Below are 23,501 nucleotides of genomic sequence, written 5' to 3'. Positions count from 1 at the left end.
TAATATAATAATACTTTATTTTTCTATCCCGCCACCATCTCCCCAAAGGGACTTGGGGCGGCTAAGATGGGGCGATGCCCAAAACAAAACAGAATAAGCAATTACAACGAATATCAAAACAAAAACAGTAATAACATAAATCAAATAAAAGAAACAATTTAAACATTTTAAAAATACAATAAAACACATAAAATCAGAACAAATTAGTAATAATACAGCATCAGCCACTGGAGATAAAAAGGCATGAAACCCAAATATTTACTGGTAACAAATCAGCATTTCCAAGGGTTGCTAAGCAGGCTGATTTTCCTTCTTATGAAACATTTTTATCAGAGTCAAACTGGAAACACTGTGCAACAGATTCATGTAATTGTCTAAAACAGTGCTGAAAGTATGTTCTGCTCTTGTTTAAAAGTTGTAGTTATGTCTCACAAAGCTCTAATCCAAAGAATGCTTCTCCTCAGTCTTAGACTGATAACAGCAAAGGTAAAAAGAAGCATAAATCAACCCACATCTAGATGATGAAATTCTGTCTTTCAAATATGACTTCTGATGTGACAGGAAACGATGGTTAACTGTGACTTCCTCACTTTTTCAGTGACTCAAACTGAAAATAAGTACTGATTGTCCAAATATAGTCAGTGTTAAAAAAAAGATCCCTCATTTTAAAAGTATGACACAGAATGCCTATTGCTAGTTTCTAGTTTTGTTTTTCACTAAAATATTCTGACTCCCATAAATCAAAAATTGAAGGGCAGCATTTGGTACGCTTGAGATCCCCCTCCCCCCATCTATATGAATAGAAACTTATGAAAATGACATACTTTGAACTTCTTTCCTCCATCTTTCGAGAGACAAAGATTTAGAGAAGTGATGCGTCCCAGATGTTCCTGCTTGGCCAGCTTCTTGATGAGAGTCTCTGTTATGTACCTGGTGCCTGGGCCAAAACAGTTGTCACCTGAAGTCAGTAACAAGATGTTTTGAAGAGAATACAACAATACAGTGAAAACGGACAAATAAACTGAGTTTTTTCTTTGAAATAGTTTGGATTATCATACAAATAACTTTTTATATTTTCAAGTTTTTATGATGTTGTTTCATCTGCTACAAAGTTACTTTCCTTCTAGGTTGTCATTCCATAGGTTTTGTTGTTTTTATTGTTTTGATATTTACTCGTAATTTACTCAAGTCTCATGCGCCATCGAATCTAATGCATATCTCAATTTTCAAAATCCTGAAACCAAAAAGAGGTATTTGCTGACAAATGTAAAAGGTGCACTGGGTTGCTGTGTTTTCTGGGCTGCATGGCCATGTTCCAGAAGTATTCTCTCCATGTTCCAGATAATACTTCTGGAACATGGCCATACCGCCTGGAAAACACACAATAACCCCGTGATTCCAGCCATGAAAGCCTTCGACAACACAAAAGGTGCACTCTTTGTAATATGGCCATTAGAGCTGCTGCCTGCTTGGAATTCCTTCTTCAAACACAAAAGTGTTAGAGCCAAAGTTTTCAAGTAATGAAAAGGAGAACCTTAGGGTGCATCTATGCTTCAGAATGAATCCCTTTTAATTGCCTTGGTTCAATGTTATGGAGACCTGGGAGCTGTAGTTTGACAAGGTCTTAAGCCTTCTCTGCTGATGCCTCACCAACTACAAATCCTATCACTGCATAGAATTGAGCCATGGAATTAAATTAGAGATGAGGTCCCTCAAATAGGAGCTCCAGCCGCTCCCAAAGTTATTCCCCTTTGGCTTAGCACTAAGATGACCGTATTGTGCAAATCTAATGCGCACCCTAATTTTGGCAAGGTCATTTAGCCAAAAAAGGTGAGCATTAAATGAAAGTAAATATATATATCTTTAAGATGCTTTGGAAATGCAACTGTTTTCCAACACAGGGCATGCAATTTTAGTTCAATACCTGGTCCAACCAGGCGCTCAGAAGGAACGTCTGAATCCTTGTCTTCAGCTGCATCCCCTTCACATCCATGCTCTGTGGTGAGATAAAGAGGCGGTGTTTCGTGTCTCCTGTGAGGAGATGGGGAGCGGCTGGTTGAACTTGCAGCAGACATTGGGCTCCGGGTGCGAGACGGAGACATGAGCCTCGTTCGGGGAGAGGCTCGCTGGATCCGGCCTTTACTCATTGCACACAATACGGCATGTCAATGGCGAGAAGCTGCAAGGAGAAACACAGGCTCTTCTTAAAGGCCTTCCCTGGGGCATAAAGATCCTTTTATTCAAACATACAAAGAAAATACATACTTGTAAAATACGACATACAATGAAATTAAAACTACCATGAAGAAATATTTTCTTTAGATATACAACAGTAACTAACACACCTTGATCTATAACTTCTACACATTCTAAATAAACCCCTGCTGAACAAATTTATAAGCCTCCCACTTACAGATTCAACTTCTTATTTGTTGGTCCCCTTAAGTATCACTTTATTCCTACCTTTCTATTTTTAATAACACACTTCTATACCAGAAAACCAATCATTGAACCCATAATAAATATGTCCCAGGTCCTTCTTGAATTTAGTCAAGGGTTTCTCCTTTGTAAACACTGGCGGTTTGTCCATCTCAGCTAATTCACATATAGTTTCATCAGACATTATTCTTGTGTTGGTATATAATATGATAATAATAATAATTTTATTTCTGTATCCTGCCTCCATCTCCCCAAGGGGACTTGAAGCAGCTTACAAGGGTACTTGGAGCGGCTTACATGGTTGACTGATATTATTAACTGTTATAATATGCTTGTTTTACATTGTATTATTGTTTTTATCTTTTATATTGTGAATCGTGTTTATGCTGTTGGCTATTTTGAACAATTGTGCTGTTGGGCTTTTGCCCCATGTAAGCCGCTCTTGAGTCCCCACGGGGAGATGGTGGTGGGGTATAAATAAAGTGTTATTATTATTACCGGTATTATTATTATTATTTCCATCTCTGGGCATAGAGATGTTTCTTTTCTAATTGGTCATCTAGCATCCCTAAAAAATAGAGTTCAGGTTTCATTGCCATTGTAACCTTTACAATATCTTTTTGTATCCTATGTATCCCAGTTCAATACTTCTGGGTCTTTTTAGGAGACCACATATGGCAAAATGTCCCAACATTTTCATGCATTTCTAACAACAATTGGATCTATACATTATACATTTTTGTGGCTGCTTGAACATAAAAAATTGATACCTAGTTTTGCCAAAGAACACTTTCTGCTATATATTTCTTCAATGAGCTTTTCTCTGTCACTGTTAGGCAGTCTCATCTTTCATTATTTGGGCAAAAAGAACCCACTAAGTGCACATATTCAATAAAACGTGGCTACGCAGCAAGAATTAATTCCAATACCATGTCTTCGCAAATTGCCATTTGTCTCTTTAATGTGATTCCCAGAAACTGTGGTTCTTCTTGGCCTTATGCGGAAATGGTGGTGATTCAAAGAAATACCTATGTTACATTTGGGCAGCATAGGAAGAAAACACTAGAGTAGGGGAAAGTGGAGTTGAGCAGACTGATTTAATTAAGGCAGGGGTCCCCAAACTAAGGCCCGGGGGCCAGATGCGGTCCTCCAAGGTCATTTACCTGGCCCCTGCCCTCAGTTTTATAATATAATATTTTTATATCATTTTAAATAATATAATATATTGTATATACATATAATATTGATAATAATATTATAATGTTATACAATATAATACTAATAATAATACCATATAATAATATTAATTATATGTTATATATTACATATAATATTACAGTATAGTGGTATAGTTCAATGTAGTAATATATAATGCTAATATTGTGCTATGCTAATAATATAATATATTGTATGTACATATAATTTGTAAGCCACTCTGAGTCCCCTTTGGGGTGAGAAGGGTGTGATACAAATGTAGTAAATAAATGCAGTAAATAAATAAATACATTTTAGACTTAGGCTCGCCCAAAGTCTGAAATGACTTGAAGGCACACAACAACAACAACAACAACAATCCTAATGAACCTGACTATCTCATTGGCCAGAAGCAGGACCACACTTCCCATTGAAATCCTGATAGGTTTATGTTGGTTAAAATTGTTTTCATTTTTAAATAATTTATTGTTCTTTCATTGTTGTTGTTGTTTTGTACTACAAATAAGACATGTGCAGTGTGCACAGGAATTTGTTCATTTTTTTCCCCAAATGATAATTCGGCCCCTCCACAGTCTGAAAGATTGTGGACTGGCCCTCTGCTTTAAAAGTTTGGAGACCCCTGAATTAAGGGATTTCAAGCCTTTCTTCAGATTCACAGAAGTGAATGTGGCTGAGGATTTTGACCTGCAACTGCCAGCTCTCATCCCTAGTAGTTATAATGACAGGAAACACATCAATGTGCAGCTCTCAAGCATCTTACTTTGTGAGTAACCAACAAAATATATTATGATTACTACTACTATTTACTATTTATTTTATTTATTTACTACATTTATACCCTGCCCTCTCTCACCCCAAAGGGGACTCGGAGTGGCTTACAAGTTATATTTACTGTACTGTATTGCATTACATTATAATATTAGGATCAATATTACATGTATATATTATTACCATAGAACATTATTATTATATTACATAGTACTATGTTGTTGCTGTTGTTACTATTATAATTATCTGAAGATGTTGAAGCTAAATTAAATCACTTAGTTGTAACAGTACTGCTAGATTCCTCCTTTCATCCTCACTCTTGACTTTTTAAGGAATCATACAATACAAAAATGGGACCTACTTGCAAATGTTAAAAAAAATCCCAATGGTCAGAGCTCAAACAAATTAAATGTGGGATGGTTAGGTTAGAAGATGCTGATCTGAAAGCATTTGCTTCCAAATAAATACACAAACAATAAGGTATCAGGGAGTATATAAACTAATCCAATGCCTTTCTTTCTCAACCACAACTAAATGCAGTTCTATCTGTTTCCATAACTCACCACCTATCAGTCCAGAAGCAGTTATGAAAGGGAAAATAGCAAAACGTTACTTTGGTTCACTTGATATATAAAGCATGTGCTTTTTGATGGCTCATATGGTCTTTGCTGTAGGCCATCATCTGGTTCTACACAAAGCAGCCAGTCATATTGCTTGAAGCGAACGCAGACCTGAATCCAATGAAACAAGACTTCTATTCTGAGGTTCTTGACAAATGTTTATTTCTGACCTGGAAATGCAGAACCAAAAGGTACAACATGCTGCAGCCTTTAATGCTAGAAAGGGGAACCCATTTTCTCCCAGTACAAACAGGATATCAAGAAAGAAATCTTAGGCCCCATTGCAATATAAAACCCAGATTATCTGCTTTGAACTGGATTATATGGCAGTGTAGATTTGGATAATCCAGTTCAAAGCAGATAATGTGGATTATCTGCTTTGATAATCTTGATTATATGGTTTTAAGAGCTTTCAATTGGTGCCTAGGAGCCTCTTTCTCGATGACAAAAAGAAAACACAACTCCTATTTCAACTAGCTGAACTGAAATGAGAACATATTCAGGTTTCTGCCCTTAATTAAGAGGGCTGAGGGCTGCTGATTTGCATGTATTTGCATATCTAACATGACGGCCACAATATGAGGTTTTTGTAGGCACTGGGAACTGCAAGTCCCAGCACTCCTCATACATACTCTACATGACTATTACATGTTATTTATATTTTATATGATATAAAATATTTTATATCATAAATTATATACATATAATATTAGCATGAAATACATAAAATATATATTTATTATTCTATTATATATTATGCTATTACATTATTTCATGCTATTATGTATATATTTAAATATATAATATATGTTATGCTATTATAAATTATGCTATTACAGCATTTCATGCTGAAATACATACGTTATATCATATAATGCTATTATATATTACGCTACTACAGTATTTCATGCTATTATGTATATATTTAAATATATATTTTATGCTATATTATGCTATTACATCATTTCATGCTTGTTTTTATGATAGAACCAATTGGGAAATAATGGCATTTATAACCCAGGAACAAAAGTCATAGTGTGACATTGTGTCATCGAAACAAAACAAAGTGTAACATCGTTGCCTAATTGAACCTAATGAATGATAAACAAACACTCTGTAACAAAATATAACAAAACACAACTGTAATGCAACATTTAACAATGAAACAATGGTGGCCTACCAACTCCAGGGATTTTTGGATGAAACAGATTACCTAGATCCATTTCAATCTGGTTTCAGGTCTTATTATTATATCATTACAGTAGAGTCTCACTTATCCAACATTCGCTTATCCAACGTTCTGGATTATCCAACGCAGTCTGCCTTTCAGTAGTTAATGTTTTTGTATTCAATGTTTTCAATACATTTGGTGCTAAATTTGTAAATACAGTAATTACAACATAACATTACTGTGTATTGAACTACTTTTCTGTCAAATTTGTTGTATAACATGATGTTTTGGTGCTTAATTTGTAAAATCATAACCTAATTTGATCTTTAATAAGCTTTTCCTTAATCCCTCCTTATTATCCAACATATTCACTTATCCAATATTCTGCCGGCCCGTTTATGTTGGATAAGTGACACTCTACTGTATTGTTATCATTATTATTATGAGAATAAGAAACGAAAGCACAATTGTGACATTCCATAGCATGGCCTCAGAGGCTCCATTAACCACAATAAACAACAACAACAACAACAACAACAACCACCATCCTGCAGGCCTGCACTGCCTTCAGGAGGCCAAAACATGGCAGAAATAAACTCCACAGAAGTCTTTTCTCCCAGCTCAGTCTCTTCAATATTGATACTTTAAAGCGACTACCACGCTAGTGTAGACAGATCTTTCGCTTCTAAATCGCTTACCTGGATCCACTCTCTGCCTCAGGGTTTGATGATGCCCGTTGCCATAGCAACCCCGCAGGCCTCGCCTCGCCCGTTGGGGCAAGGCGCATGCGCAGGGTCTGGTTTTCCTTAAAAATATATATATCTTCTCCAAAAACTTTGCCTTTCTTCCTCCGCTTTCTTTATCAACTCTTCCCCCTAGACTCCGGGGAGGGTTATGTGAAAAAAGGGGTTTAAACCCCTCGTTTAGGACTGGAAACGGAGAGAAGGCTTTTCGACGCCTGGCCCGGCGGCGCCATCTTTGTTTTGAGGGAGGGGCGAAAGAGGAGGAGGGGGCGGGGCGAAGAGGGAGTGGGCGGGGCGGAAAGGAGGAGAGTCAGCCAATCGGAGCACGCTTTCTCTCTCTGGCACACTTATTGTCTGTCATTCATTCATTCTGTTATGGGATTTCATTCAACTCCCAGGAAGGAAGGTGAGTTCCCCCCAAACCCCTCCAGTAATCCAATTTCAGCATCTCAGGTATGTGTGCCAAGTTTGGTCCAGATCCATCGGTGGAGTTGGGATGGAGAAAATGGTACTCTGCACATGCTCAGAGGCTTCATGTTACCAAATGCAAGAAGTGTATGAATGGAGAATAGGAGAATATACAAAATAATATATTGTATATACATATAATATTGATAATAATATTATAATGTAATACAATATTATACTAATAACAATACAATTTTTTTTTAGTGTCAGGAGCAACCAGAGTTGCTTCTGGAGTGAGAGAATTGGCCGTCTGCAAGGACGTTGCCCAGGGGACGCCCGGATGTTTTGATGTTTTACCATCCTTGTGGGAGGCTTCTCTCATGTCCCCGCATGGAGCTGGAGCTGATAGAGGGAGCTCATCCACGCTCTCCCCGGTTGGGGTTCGAACCTGGCAGCTTTCAGGTCAGCAACCCAACCTTCAAGTCAAGAGGCTTTTATCCCCTAGGCCACTGGAGGCTCCACACAATACAACATGATACTATTAATTATATATTATACCAGCTTGGGGACCCGGCGGTGCCCGGGTCATTTGAGAAAGGCATTGTTTGCCTGTGTTCCAAGTGTAGCCTCAATCCCAATGTCAGCTGGAGTGGTGCGGATGAACTATAGCTCCCATCTGCAAGTCCCATCGTCCATGGTCGATCCCCCGGCAAACAGTGCCAGGATGCAGAGTGAGTCATGGGGACCAAGTTTGGTCCTTATTCGTCATTAGTAGGAGCCACAGTGGTCTTAGGAAGTGAGTGAAGGTATTGCATGTCCCATCATCCATGGTCCATTACCCTCCAAACAACGCTAGGATGTTGAGTAGGTCATGGGGACTCTATGTGTCGAGTTTAGTTTTGATCAAACATTGGTGGGAGTCACAGTGCTCCCTGGAAATGAGTAAAGGTATTGGAAGTCCCATGATCCATCCCCTTTCAAACAGTGGCAGGATGTAGAGTAGGTCATGTGGGTCTGTGTACCAAGTTTGGTCCTTATTTGTCATTGCTGGGGGTGGCAGTGGTCTCGGGAATTGAGTGAAGATACTGGAAATCCCATCGTCCATGGTCGGTTGTCCCCCAAACTGCAGCAGCATTTAAAGCGAGTCATTTGGGCCACATTGCATCTTTCTTCTAAGTTTGGTCCAGTTGTGTCATTTGTGGGGCTCACAATGGTCTGTGGGAGGTGAATCGGGTGAAGGTACTGCAAATCCCATAATTCTTGGTCTGTCCTGCCCCAAACTGCAGCAGCATGTAAACTGTGTCATATGGTCTATGTGTGCCAAGTTTGGTTCAATTCTGTTATTCCTGGCAGTTGTTGTGGTGTTGGGAAGTGAGTGAAGGTACTGCAAGTCCCATAATCCTTGGTGTGTCTTCTGCCAAACTGCAGCAGGACATAAAGGGGGTCATGGGAGCTCTGTCTGCCAAGTTTGGTCCAGTTCCGTCACTCGTGGGCATGGCAGTGATCTGTGGGAGCTGTAACGATGGAAAGTACTACAAATCCCATCATCTGTGGTCCATCCTCCCCCAAACAGCACCAGGCCATAACGTGTGTTATGGGGGATAAGTGTGTCGAGTTTGGTCCAGATCCGTCATTCCTGGCGGTCGTAGTTGTCCGTGTAAGTGGCGGCCAATCAGAAAGCTGCCACATACTCGCATACAAACATACATACATACAAACACTGACTTTTATTATATAGATAAATATTACATCTAATATTACTAACTAGCTGTGCCCGGCCATGCGTTGCTGTGGCATTTTCTGGTGGTGTTGGTGAGAAATTGTTGAGCTAGTGGTGGTATTGAATGTCTGTTGTATGGTTGTCTTTATGTTTAGTATGCACACTGAAGTGGATTATATGGCAGTGTGGACTCAAGATAATCCAGTTCAAAGCAGATAATATAAGATTCTAAATGGGTTATATAGCTGTGTGGAAGGGCCTTGAGTCTACACTGCCATATAATCCAGTTAAAATCTGATAATCTGTGGAAGAGGCCTAAGTGAGGCCTAACTGAGCCTGTCCCCTGGGCTGAGTAGGTTGCTAGGAGACCAAGTGGCCTTCAAACTGGCAGCAATTGGATAAAAACAATTATTCCTCTCCTTGTAATTAGGACTTTATTTTTCTTTTCTTTTTGTTGTATCAACCTAGAGCCGTGAATGATGGGTTGTGTTGTCAAATTTCGAGGTTGGGGGTCTGTAGTTTTGTTGTTTTGTCCGCTGCCCTGATGCCATCACTCTTTTATATATATAGATAATATTACCATATAATGCAGGGGTCCTCAAACCTTTTAAGCCAAGGGCCGTTCCACAATCCTTCTGACTGTTGAGGGGCCGGATTATCATTTGGAAAAAAAATACGAACAAATTCCGATGCACACTGCACATGTCTTATTTGTAGTGCAAAAACAACAACAACAACAACAACGAAAGAACAATGCAATATTTAAAAATAAACACAATTTTAACCAACATACATTTATCAGGATTTCAATGGGAAGTGTGCTCCTGCTTCTGGCCAATGAGATAGTCAAGTTAATTAGGATTGTTGTTGTTGCTGCTGCTGCTGCTGTTGTTGTTGTTGTTGTTGTGTGCCTTCAAGACATTTCAGACTTTGGGCGAGCCTAAGTCTAAAATGTATTTATTTATTATTTATTTATTTACTGCATTTATTTACTACATTTGTATCACACCCTTCTCACCCCAAAGGGGACTCAGAGTGGCTTACAAATTATATGTATATACAATATATTATATTATTAGCATAGCACAATATTAGCATTATATATTACTATATTGAACTATGCCACTATACTGTAATATTTTTAGCAATGTTATATGTAATATAGAATATATAATTAATATTATTATATGGTATTATTAGTGTTATATTGTATTACATTATAATATTATTATCAATATTATATGTATATACAATATATTATATTATAAAACTGAGGGCGGGGGCCAGGTAAATGACCCTGGAGGGCCGCATCCGGCCCCCGGGCCTTAGTTTGGGGACCCCTGATATAATTATATAGTACAACTAGCTGTGCCCGGCCACGCGTTGCTGTGGCGTTGTCTGGTGGTGTTGGTGATAAATTGTTGAGGTAGTGGTGGTATTGAATGTCTGTTGTATGGTTGTCTTTATGTTTAGTATGCACACTGAAGTGGATTATATGGCAGTGTGGACTCAAGATAATCCAGTTCAAAGCAGATAATATAAGATTATAAATGGGTTATATAGCTGGGTGGAAGGGTCTTGAGTCTACACTGCCATATAATCCAGTTAAAATCTGATAATCTGTGAAAGAGGCCTAAGTGAGGCCTAACTGTGACTGTCCCCTGGACTGAGTAGGTTGCTAGGAGACCAAGTGGGTGGAGCTTAGCCTTCATACTGGCAGCAATAGGATAAAAACTATTATTCCTCTCCCTGTAATTAGGACTTTATTTTTCTTTTCTTTTTGTTGTATCAACCTAGAGCCGTGAATGATGGGTTGTGTTGTCAAATTTCGAGGTTGGGGGGCCTGTAGTTTTGTTGTTTTGTCCACTGCCCTGATGCCATCACTCTTTTATATATATAGATATAGTAATGTATTGCTTATTGTGCTATTACATTGTATGTATATTTGATTTGTAAGCTGCTCTGATTCCCCTTCGGGGTGAGAAGAGCTGCATATAAATGTAATAAATATATAAATAAATAAATAGGCACTCCGCACATGCTCAGAGGCTTCCCCTGATCAAATGCTAAAAAAGTGTATGCATGGAGAAAATTGCTCTCTGCAATCAAGTAGAGGCCTACAGCCAAGTCAAGAGCACAACTGCCAATCAAAATGAATGCAGTTTTTTGACGTGGCCGCTTGACGGCATCACAGGACCTGAGATCCGGGCTGTGGGCAAAGGCACCTCTGGGGCATTAAGGGGCAGAGTATCAAGGATGTGTCTTTGCGTTCCTTTTATTTGCATATCAAGTGTAATAACCTCCGGATCCACAAAGCGGAAGACCTGCCAAGGTTGGGTAAGTGCAAAACAAATAGTGCAATGAATATTTTCCGGTAAAAGACCATTTGCAAAATAAATAATGGAGCAATAAACTTTTCTCTCCCTACCTTATCCCTATTTGCTTAGGATATTCTTTATTAAGGAAACGTTATTTGTTTCTGATCTTTTGGGATTAGGGGGTAAAAGGTATTACGTTTGGTTTACAGTACAACTAACTAGGCCCTTTTCCAAATTCCAGATACTCGAGCGTCGCCTTCTAAACTTCCATAAAAGCTCTCCTCGAATGCTAATCTAATTTAACGCAATCTCCTTTTTTTGAGCTCAGTGAACGGAAGGTGATACTAGAAGTGTTGGCGTTTGAAAATGCTGTTCTGTCTGGAACACATGCTATTTTTCAGGCTCATTGTTATTATAATGTACTAGCTGTGCCCGACCACGCGTTGCTGTGGCGAAGTATGGTGGTATGGGAAATAAAGTATTGAGGAATTGGTGGTAGTTAAGGTAAAGGTTTTCCCCTGACATTAAGTCCATTATAAATGGGTTATATAGCTGTGTGGAAGGGCCTTGAGTCTACAGTGCCATATAATCCAGTTAAAATCAGATCATCTGTATTTTATAGGCAGTGTGGAAGAGGCCTAAGTGAGGCCTAACTCTGCCTGTCCCCTGGGCGGAGCTTAGCCTTCTAACTGGCAGCAATTGGATATAAACAATTATTTCTCTCCCTCTAATTAGGGCTTTATTTTTCTTTTCTTTTTGTTGTTTGAACGTAGAGGCATGGATGAGGGGTTGTGCTGCCAAGTTTAGTGTTTCTGGGATGTGTAGTTTTGTTGTTTTGTCCTAGGCCGAAATTTCATTACCCGTTTATATATATAGATTTAATTCTGCCTTTATGTAAGACCGCTCTGGGTCCCCCTGAGGGGAAAAAAAGTGGTATATAAATTAAATAAATAAATAAATTATGACTGTGTTTTAATGTATGATGATGCCGGGCTTGCCCCCATGTGAGATGCCCCATGTCCCCTTGGGGAGATGGAAGCAAGATATAAAAATAAAGTTATTATTATTATTATATTATATTATAGAACCTCAATCATTGGCTGAGTCTGGATGAGAAACTCCTTTCTGGACACACAGAAGACCGGGCGACTTGGAAGGCACTCAACAGACTGCGTTCTGGCACCACGAGGTCCAGAAATGGAGCCACAGAGTGGAGTCCACGACATGCGAGTGTGGAAAAGAGCAAACCACAGACCACTGACTACAATGTGTTCAGAGCCCTGGCACATACACAATGGAGGACCTTCTTATAGTGACGCCAAAGGCACTCCAAGTGGCCAGCTTCTGGTCTACGAACATCATTCGCAGCAGGAGACAAGTATAAACAGAAGTGCCGCAAAGATCAGGGGTCCCCAAACTAAGGCCCGGGGGCCGGATGCGGCCCTCCGAGGTCATTTACCTGGCCCCCGCCCACAGTTTTATAATATAATATATTGTATATACATATAATATTGATAATATTATAATGTAATACAATATAACACTAATAATAATACCATATAATAATATTAATTCTATATTCTATATTACATATAATATTACTAATAAAATTAAAGTATAGTGGTATAGTTCAATATAGTAATATATAATGCTAATATTGTGCTATGCTAATAATATAATATACTAGCTGTGCCCGGCCACGCGTTGCTGTGGCATTTTCTGGTGGTGTTGGTGAGAAATTGTTGAGGTAGTGGTGGTATTGAATGTCTGTTGTATGGTAGTCTTTATGTTTAGTATGCACACTGACGTGGATTATATGGCAGTATGGAGTCAAGATAATCCAGTTCAAAGCAGATAATATAAGATTCTAAATGGGTTATATAGCTGTGTGGAAGGGCCTTGAGTCCACTGCCATATAATCCAGTTAAAATCTGATAATCTGTGGAAGAGGCCTAAGTGAGGCCTAACTGTGCCTGTCCCCTGGGCTGAGTAGGTTGCTAGGAGACCAAGTGGGCGGAACTTAGCCTTGTAACTGGCAGCAATTGGATAAAAACTATGATTCCTCTCCCTGTAATTAGGACTTTATTTTTCTTTTCTTTTTGTTGTATCAACCTAGAGCCGTGGATGATGGGTTGTGTTGTCGAATTTAGAGGTTGGGGGGCCTGTAGTTTTGTTGTTTTGTCCGCTGCCCTGATGCCATCACTCTTTTATATATATAGATTGTATGTACATATAATTTGTAAGCCACTCTGAGTCCCCTTTGGGGTGAGAAGGGTGTGATACAAATGTAGTAAATAAATGCAGTAAATAAATAATAAATAAATTTTAGACTTAGGCTCACCCAAAGTCTGAAATGATTTGAAGGCACACAACAACAACAACAACAACAACAACAACAACCCTAATTAACTTGACTATCTCATTGGCCAGAAGCAGGACCACACTTCCCATTGAAATCCTGATAAATGTATGTTGGCTAAAATTGTTTTTATTTTTAAATATTTTATTGTTCTTTCATTGTTCTTGTTGTTGTTTTTGCACTACAAATAAGACATATGCAGTGTGCATCGGAATTTGTTTGTATTTTTTTAAAATGATAATCCAGCTCCTCAACAGTCTGAAGGATTGTGGACCGGCCCTCGGCTTAAAAAGTTTCAGGACCCCTGGCGAAGATAATCTATGAAAACAAAGCGAGAAGAGGAATGAAAAGAGGAATCACTCAACAGCGAAACCTCGAGAGGAAGGATTTGTGCGACTTCCTCTCTTCTGCAAACAAAGACAGAAACAAGGAAAGGAGCTCAGTAAAGGGGATTTTTCTGCTCTAACAATCTCATGGAAATCCTCTTCCAAGGTTTGATAACCATGTGAATCATTAACCGCTCGATCAATTCGTGAACACATCCCCGGGAAGGGCTAAGCAGAGGGACACAAGCATCATGGATCTTCGGAGCGTTCTCCTATTTCTGACCTTCTGTGGGAAAAGTTGGACTCAGGAGCAAACGTAAGTAAACAACAGCTTGGGCTAAAATTTTTTACAAATATCTTTTACAAACACACAGGGAATAGAAACACCGGCTCTAGGACAATATAGGTATTTGAAACCGTCTGTTTGTTTCCTTCCACTTTTCACTATAATCTTATATTTACCTTCCCTGCAAATTGCATTTACCGTATATACTCGAGTATAAGCCGACCCGAATATAAGCCGAGGCACCTAATTTTACCACAAAAAACCTGGGAAAACCTTGACTCCAGTATAAGCCGAGGGTGGAAAATTTCAGAAATAAAAATAGATACAGTAGAGTCTCACTTACCCAACATAAACGGGCCGGCAGAATGTTGGATAAGTGAATATATTGGATAATAAGGAGGCATTAAGGAAAAGCCTATTAAACATCAAATTAGGTTATGATTTTACAAATTAAGCACCAAAACATCATGTTAGACAACAAATTTTACAGAAAAAGTAGTTCAATGCGCAGTAATGCTATGTAGTAATTACTGTATTTGCAAATTTAGCACCAAAATATCACGATGTATTGAAAACACTGACTACAAAAATGCGTTGGATAACCCAGAATGTTGGATAAGCGAGTGTTGGATAAGTGAGACTCTACTGTACCAATGAAATTACATTAATTGAGGCATCAGTAGGTTAAATGTTTTTGAATATTTGCATAAAGCTCAAATTTATTACAGTAGAGTCTCATTTATCCAACACTCGCTTATCCAACGTTCTGGATTATCCAACGCATTTTTGTAGTCAATATTTTCAACACATCATGATATTTTGGTGCTAAATTCGTAAATACAGTAATAACTACACAGCATTCCTGAGTATTGAACTACTTTTTCTGTCAAATTTGTTGTTAAACATGATGTTTTGGTGCTTAATTTGTAAAATCATAACCTAATTTGATGTTTAATAGGCTTTTCCTTAATGCCTCCTTATTATCCAACATATTCGCTTATCCAACGTTCTGCCGGCCCGTTTATGTTGGATAAGTGAGACTCTACTGTATACTCTTGCCAACTCTGATCAAATCATTATTTTCATCTTCTTCAATGTAAATGTTCTTATGGATCGTTTTAATAATAATAGAGTAAAATAATACATGTAATAATAATAATAATAATAATAATAATAATAATAATAATAATAATAATAATAAATACAGGAAAATAATCGTTTTAATAATAATAGAGTAAAATAATACATGTAATAATAATAATAATAATAATAATAATAATAATAATAATAATAATAAAAAATAATACAGGAAAATAATACATGTAATAAAAGAGTAAAATAATAAATGCAATAATAATAATAATAATAATCATCATCATCATCATCATCCGAAAATACATCACACAGTCCTAGACACTTGGGAAGTGTTCGACTTGTGATTTTGTGATACGAAATCCAGCATATCTATCTTGTTTGCTGTGTCATACAACGTCGTTGTGTCAATAATAATAATATCAGAGTGAAATAATAAATGTATTATTAATAATAGTAATAATAAAAATAGAGTAAAATAAATGTAATAGTAGCAACAATAATAGAGAAAATAATAAATGTAATAATACCAATAATAATAGAGAAAAATAATAAATGTACCATATATTCTTGAGTATAGGCTGACCCAAATATAAGCCAACCAGGATCCTCACCCAAGTATAAGCTGAAGGGGGGTTTTCCGTCTTAAAAAGAGGGCTGAAAAACTAGGCTTATACTCGAGTATATACAGTAATACTTTCTAAAGATAGTATAAGTGGGAAAATATAAACAGGGCTGGCAAGAATAGAATCATACGGTTGGAAGAGACCTGGTGGGCCATCCAGTCCAAACCCTTTCTACCAAGAAGCAGAAAAATCGCATTCAAAGCATCCCAACAGATGGCCATTCAGCCTCTGATTAAAAGCCTTCAAAGAAGGAACTTTCAACACACTCGGCGGCAGAGAGTTCCACTGCTGAACAGCTCTCTCCGGCATCTGGAGGGCGTGCTTGACAAATCAAATGTACATACAATATATTATTAGCATAGCACAATATAAGCATTAAATTACTATATTGTACTATATCATTATATGGTAATATTATGACATGAAAAAAATAGTAATATAACATTTAATATATAATATATAATCAATATTATTATATTGTATTATTATTAGTATAATATTGTATTACATTATAATATTATTATCAATATTATATGTATATACAATATATTATATACAGTAGAGTCTCACTTATCCAACGTTCTGGATTATCCAATGCATTTTTGTAGTCAATATTTTCAACACATCGTGATATTTTGGTGCTAAATTCGTAAATACAGTAATTACTACACAGCATTACTATTGAACTACTTTTTCTGTCAAATTTGTTGTTAAACATGATGTTTTGGTGCTTAATTTGTAAAATCATAACCTAATTTGATGTCTAATAGGCTTTTCCTTAATGCCTCCTTATTATCCAACATATTCGCTTATCCAACGTTCTGCCGGCCTGTTTATATTGGAATAGTGAGACTCTACTGTATTTATAAATTATTATAAATTATATATATATGTGTATATAAAATCTTATCTCTGATGTTTTATGTTCCTGCCTATGCCTATGTGGAGTCCCTGGTGGCACAGCAGGTTAAACTCCTGAGCTGCTGAACTTGCTGGCAGTTCCAATACAGGGAGTGGGGTGAGCTCCCACTGCTAGCTCCAGCTTCTGCCAATGTAGCAGTTCGAAAACATGCAAGTGTGAGTAGAGTAATAAGTACAGCTCTGGCGGGAAGGTAACGGCACACCATGCAGTCATGACCTTGGAGGTGTCTATGGACAACGCTGGCTCTTTGGCTTAGAAATGGAGATGAGCACCAGCCCCCAGAGTTGGACACGACTGGGCTTAATGTCAATGGAAAACCTTTACCTTTATTGATAATCGTGGTGTGACATATAGTGTCATCACCTCCATGCCTTTCTCCGGTTGCAGGTATGTCATTTCCGCCCCCAAATACCTCCGTGTCGCAGCTTCCGAAACGGTGGTGGTCCAAGCCTTTGGCTATTCGGAAGCCTTTCCGGTGACTGTGTCTCTTAAGAGCTTCCCAGATAAACAAACCACATATGCTTCTGGCCGCACCGAGTTGACGCCGAACTTGTTCCAAGGCTCCGTCACTTTAACGGTAGGCAATAAAGCCCATGGTGGAGGGACATCAAATCTAATACCGTATTTACTCGAATCTAATGCTCACCTATTTTGGCTAAATGACCTTGCCAAGATTGGGGTTGCGCATTAGATTCGCAACCCAGTGATTCCAGCCATGAAGGCCTTCGACAACACATTGATTCTTTTTTTTAAAAAAATATTTTTTTATTGTGAGACTTATTTTCCAAAAGTATTACATTAAAAAGTGGGGGAACAATCGTTAGGGATAGGAAAGTAGGAAAGGATAGCTCTACTCTAGGGGTCTAATCTACTCTGTCTAACACTAAAGGTAATTGGGTATGGGAAATCGGATTGTCGACTTCCAATCTCCTTCTTTGCGGCAAATTCTTTTCACTTCTTTGATAATCACTATGGCTTCCTCTACTCTTACCTAGACCTTATTTTGTTTCGTTCTTGCATTTTCTTCTAAATTGTTATTAACATTTTCAATTTCCTTTGTAACATATATTTCTTTAGTGGTGACCAATCTGTTTTTTTGCTTTTCACTCCTTGGAAGTACTTTAATGTTTGAGTCAATACATCCATGTTCATAGTATCCATTATCCTTAAAATCCATTGATCTATTGTGGGTTTTTCCTTTGATCTCCAAACTTTCGCATAATTTATCCTGGCAGCCGTTGTTAAGAAGTGAAAAAGTTTCTCTTCATTTTCTGTCATTTTACAGTCAATTATTCCCAACAGATAGTATTCTGGTTTCAATCGAATTTTTACATTTAAGATTTTCTGTACCTCTTCATGAATCTCCGACCAGTATTTCGTAGCCATTCTGCAGTTCCACCACATATGTATAAATGTCCCAGTTTTTTCTTCACATTTCCAACATTTGTCACTCAGTTGTGGATACATTTTCGCCAATTTTTGAGGTGTAATGTACCACCTATACATCATCTTAGTCCAATTTTCCTTTAAGTCCTGTGCGTATGTCCATTTGTTTTTAATTGTCCACATTTTTTCCCAATCTTCTAACATTATCGTATGGCCTACATCTTTCGCCCACATACTTATACAGTCTTTTACTTCTTCCATCATCCTTGACCATTCCAGAAGTTTTTTTTAATATATTTTCGATATTTGTTTCTTACTTGATTTCATAATTCTGTCCCATGTTGTTTCGTTTTCCTCAAAGCCAGTCTTAATATCCTGATTAAAATAGTCCTTAATTTGAAAATATTGGAACCAAAATATTGGTCTATTTTCTTTATTTCTTCCTGTGATTTAAGAGTCCACTTCCCCTCTCATTTTATAATTATATCACTGTAAGTTAGCCAAACCTTTCTTGGAGTTTCTCTCCTGTGGCATGCCTCCAGAGCAGATATCCACCTTGGTGTTCTGATGTAAAAAATTCGTTTGTATTTTTCCCATACTTTTATAAGAGCTGCTCTGATAAAATGATTTCCAATTTTTTTTTTCCAATTTCTTCTTGTCATTCTTAAGTATCCATGCTTTTGTTTCCAGATTCAGCCAAAGGACTTAACCAGCAGAGATCCACAGAATCCGATCCAATATGTGTATTTGGAAGCCATCTCCCCGCATTTTACAAAAGAGAAGAAAATGCCCGTTTCCTATGACAATGGGTTCCTCTTCATCCAGACGGACAAACCGGTTTACACTCCGGATCAGAGAGGTAAAGGCTTTCCCATTGAACACCTGCTGCAATGGGATTTATAGTTTTGGGATGATCCCGTTTTTCATCCAGATAGTCCTCAGTTGAAAGTACCGTATATACTCGAAGATAAGCCGAGTTTTTCAGCCCTTTTTATGAGCTGGAAAAGCCTCTCCCAGCTTAGAATCGGGTCAAGGTCAAGGCTGGCAACGGAGCCTGCAGGCTATTGCTTACAATATATGATATATGTCTCTCTTACCCTCCCTTATCAGTGTGTTTTCTTTTGCAAAACCTCCCTCGCTCTTAATCAAGGGAATATTTTGCAAAGAGAAAGACACCCTTGCAAGTCAGGAAGAAGAAAAATATATATTCATTAATCTTAAGAAAGCATTTTCCCCTGAAATATTTGTTAAACTCTCCTACAGATATGTAGGCCTTAACCCCTTGCAAGCTTTTGCAATCTCTATGTACCTTTATATTTGTATCTATCTATATACATTAATTTTATATATGTATTTTCCCCTCGTATGTTTGCAGGTCTTTGCAAATCTTTTATACATATAGATCCATGTACCTGTGTATCTGTAGCCATACATACACATTATTTTTATACATGAATTTACCCTCATATGTTTGCAAGTCTCTGCAAATCCTATATAGATATAATTATCTATATAAAGAGAGATGTCTGGATAGATATGAATATATTCTTACCTACCTATATATAGGGCTTGCAAATATTACAGGGGGGAAATGAACACACAAATATATATAGATATGTCTAGATAGATATGAATATATATATATATAGGGCTTGCAAATATTGTAGGGGAAATGCACACACACACACAGAGGGGATTTGCCAACGTTTCAGGGGGGAATGAATATATGAAATTAGTGTCTATAATTATAGATCTATATTTAACTCTGCATTGTTTATATAAACATTGAATGTTTGCCTATTACTATGTTGGAAGCTGGCCTGAGTCCCCATGGGGAGATAGGGTGGGATCCAAATGAAGTTATTATTATTATTATTATTATTATTATTATTATTATTATTATTATTATAAGGTTATTGTTGATACCATATTGTTTTTGTTGCCCTATCTTTCCACTTATAGAGCTAGTTTGGTTATTTGGGGTGCTAATTCAGAAAAGACCACATCGGCTCTAGTTTCTGATACAGAACATACACCATCCAGTAGTCTCCATCTGCCCGCCCGCAGAAAATCATATTTAATAATCTAGAGTTGATGTAGTCTATCCAATGCACCTTTCTGAATCAGCACCCCAAATAACCCCAGGAACAGGACTAAAAACGAAGACACCAACGGGCCCCCGCTTCCAGGAACCACAGGGGTCGGGAGGAGGAGGAGAAGCAGCAGTCAGGAGGCTTGTTGTTGTGTCTTTTATGGGAAGTCAGCCTCTCCCCTCCCGACATCCCCGTTGCCTCAGCATTATTTTGCAAAATCAGTCGCTCTCATTGCAACAGTGTAATAACGATGAGGCCACGGACCATATATCAGTTCTTATTTCTTTATTGATTTCCATCATTTCTAGTTCTTAGGGACCACTGGTGGTCCACGGTTCACAGGTTGGGAAACACTGCATTAAATGCAATGCCTTTTGTTTGTAAATACATGGCCCCATGTAAGCCGCCCGAGTCCCTCCGGGGAGATGGGGTGGGATATAAGAATAAAATTATTATTATTATTATTATTATTATTATTATTATTATTAATTATTATCCCTGCAGTAAAAGTTCGGGTATATTCTTTGAATGAAGAGCTGAGGCCGGCGCGAAGAGCAGCCACCCTGACTTTTGTGGTAAGTCCATTCTAACTAATAGAAACAAAATGTAAAACTATATTATTATTATTATTTTATTATGACACAGCAAACAAGATAGACATGCTGGATTTCGTATCACAAAATCACAAGTTGAACACTTCCCAAACGTCTAGGACTATTATTATTATTATTATTATTATTATTATTATTATTATTATTATTATTATTACACAGCAAACAAGATAGATATGCTGGATTTCATATCACAAAATCACAAGTCGAACACTTCCCAAGTGTCTAGGACTGTGTGATATATTTTCGGATGATGCGTGCAGATCCCAGTCGGGTGGCCTTTTGCAGTTGGCAGATCGTAATTTTGTCTATTATTATTATTATTATTATTATTATTATTATTATTATTATTATTATTATTATCCTACTTTTTCTCCCTAGAAAAGAGATGAAAAATTAAAAGGCAGTAACAGTTCAAACAGAATTAGAAACAACTATTATTCTACACCTTATCATCAAAAATGTGTTTATTGTGCCTCATGTATTTTAATAGGTGTATATTTTAATATTTGCTTTTATGGTTGCATTTTAACTATATATTAATAATAATAATACTAATAATAATAATAATAATAATAATAATAATAATCATTTTATTTCTTACCTGCCTCTCTTTGTAGCTCAAGACAGGTAAGAAATAATAATAATACTAATAATAATCGTAATAATAATAATAATAATAATACGAGGATTTAAAGATCGAACTGCAAAGACTCTGGCACAAGCCAGTCAAGGTGGTCCCAGTGGTGATCAACACACTGGACACATTGCCTAAAGACCTGGACACAGTGACAAAATTACTATATGTCAGCTGCAAAAGGCCACCTTACTTGGATCTGCATGCATTCTTTGCCGATACATGACATATTCTTAAGATATTTGGGATGTGTCTGACATGCAATCCAATACAACAGCTAGCATAGTGATCTTGTTTGCTTTGTACTCATCTTGTTGTGTATCATATAATAATAATCATCATCATCATCATCATCATCTTCTTCACAGCTCAAGACAGGGAAGGTAAGTAATAATAATAATGATAATATAATAATAATTTTATTTCTTACCCACCTTTTTTTCTTCTGTTAAGGATCCAGAAGGAGTAGAAGTAGATATTATAAAAGAAGACGACGTCACTGGCATTATATCTGTCCCCGACTTCAAAATTCCTCCTTATCCTAAGTAAGAATATTCTCAAAATTAAATCTTTGACATGTTTGGAAATCAAGCAATACACAATATACTGTTGGCTTACAATATTGACAGGACAATTGAATCCCTCCTGATGGATGGCCACCCAGCCATCATTGAGGCTTGACTCATTGGGCTCCTTTTCTGGGGAAATTGGGGTTTCTCTTATGTATTTTTCACTCTTTCCCCCCATAGATTTGGGACTTGGACCATTAAAGCAAAGTATCAGAAGGACTTCACGACCACGGCTCAGACGCGGTTCCAAGTGAAAGAATATGGTATTATAAAGAGTTCTGAACAATATTCATATAATCTTTAAGGTGCAAATATGGTTTAGATTTTTTTCACTTGACATTTCTTATGTCCCAGAGTTGATTCTGGCTGAAGCGGTTGGACTAGATGCCCTCTAGGGGTCTCTAACAGGGGCTGGATGGCCTTCTGTTGGGAGGGTTTTGATTGTGTCTAGATGTCCTTTGGGGGTCTCTTCTTCCTTCTCCTTGGTCTCCTTCTCTTCCATTCAATCTTTTAGTGACGTATATGGGATTCTCATCTTGTCAGATGCGATTCAATACGTAAAATAGGTGTTGACATCTATCTATATATATAAAAGAGTAATGGCATCAGGGCAGCGGACAAAACAACAAAACTACAGGCCCCCCAACCTCGAAATTTGACAACACAACCCATCATCCATGCCTCTAGGTTGATACAACAAAAAGAAAAGAAAAATAAAGTCCTACTTAGAGGGAGAGCAATAATTGTTTTTATCCAATTGCTGCCAGTTTAGAAGGCTAAGCTCCGCCCACTTGGTCTCCTAGCAACCCACTCAGCCCAGTGTTAATAAAAGAATAAAAAATAAATACAAATAAAACACTAAAAAATAATTAAAAACACTAAAAAATTAATACAATAAAATAATATAACAAAATAACTAAAAATAATACAACAAAATAATAAAATATAATAAATAAAAAAGATAAGTTACAATAAAATTAATTAAAAAAAATACAAATAATGTCAAATAAAAATTCCACAACAACTTTTAACCAATACCACCACCACTTTGCCACAGCAACGTGTGGCCGGGCACAGCTAGTATATATATAAAAGAGTGATGGCATCACGGCGACCCACAAAACAACAAAACTACAGGCCCCCTAACCTCGAAATTTGACAACACAACCCATCATCCACGGCTCTAGGTTGA

The 23,501-nt window shown here is 37.4% G+C and overlaps 2 protein-coding genes across 5 annotated transcripts in view; one reads left to right on the top strand and one right to left on the bottom strand.

The window, feature by feature from the left end:
* cntrl (centriolin) overlaps nucleotides 1-7,195 on the bottom strand; it is a 76,531-nt gene extending 69,336 nt beyond the window's left edge. For 2 of the 4 annotated variants that reach the window (XM_062958976.1, XM_062958983.1), the window contains exons 1-3: nucleotides 6,912-7,195; nucleotides 1,925-2,179; nucleotides 825-958 (exon numbers count right to left, since the gene is read on the bottom strand). In XM_062958976.1, the coding sequence (XP_062815046.1) occupies nucleotides 825-958; nucleotides 1,925-2,147 (357 nt within the window). In that variant the 5' untranslated portion in view covers nucleotides 2,148-2,179; nucleotides 6,912-7,195. Of the gene's footprint in view, nucleotides 1-824; nucleotides 959-1,924; nucleotides 2,569-6,911 lie in introns of those variants that run through there. The other 2 variants (XM_062958978.1, XM_062958977.1) reach the window with 2 other exon arrangements.
* A 6,718-nt stretch (nucleotides 7,196-13,913) lies between these two features.
* The window catches only part of c5 (complement C5), a 111,938-nt gene continuing 102,350 nt past the window's right edge, over nucleotides 13,914-23,501 (top strand). Inside the window, exons 1-6 of the mRNA XM_062958985.1 lie at nucleotides 13,914-14,403; nucleotides 17,401-17,590; nucleotides 19,090-19,258; nucleotides 20,997-21,067; nucleotides 22,194-22,285; nucleotides 22,490-22,572. Coding sequence (XP_062815055.1) covers nucleotides 14,339-14,403; nucleotides 17,401-17,590; nucleotides 19,090-19,258; nucleotides 20,997-21,067; nucleotides 22,194-22,285; nucleotides 22,490-22,572 — 670 coding nt within the window. The 5' untranslated portion in view covers nucleotides 13,914-14,338. The remainder of the gene's footprint in view (nucleotides 14,404-17,400; nucleotides 17,591-19,089; nucleotides 19,259-20,996; nucleotides 21,068-22,193; nucleotides 22,286-22,489; nucleotides 22,573-23,501) is intronic.

The sequence above is a fragment of the Anolis carolinensis genome, unplaced genomic scaffold (genome assembly GCF_035594765.1).
Source record: "Anolis carolinensis isolate JA03-04 unplaced genomic scaffold, rAnoCar3.1.pri scaffold_7, whole genome shotgun sequence".
Classification (NCBI taxonomy): Eukaryota; Metazoa; Chordata; class Lepidosauria; order Squamata; family Dactyloidae; genus Anolis; species Anolis carolinensis.
The sequence above is the reverse complement of the archived record's forward strand: the minus strand, read 5'-3'. Positions and strand labels throughout refer to the sequence as shown.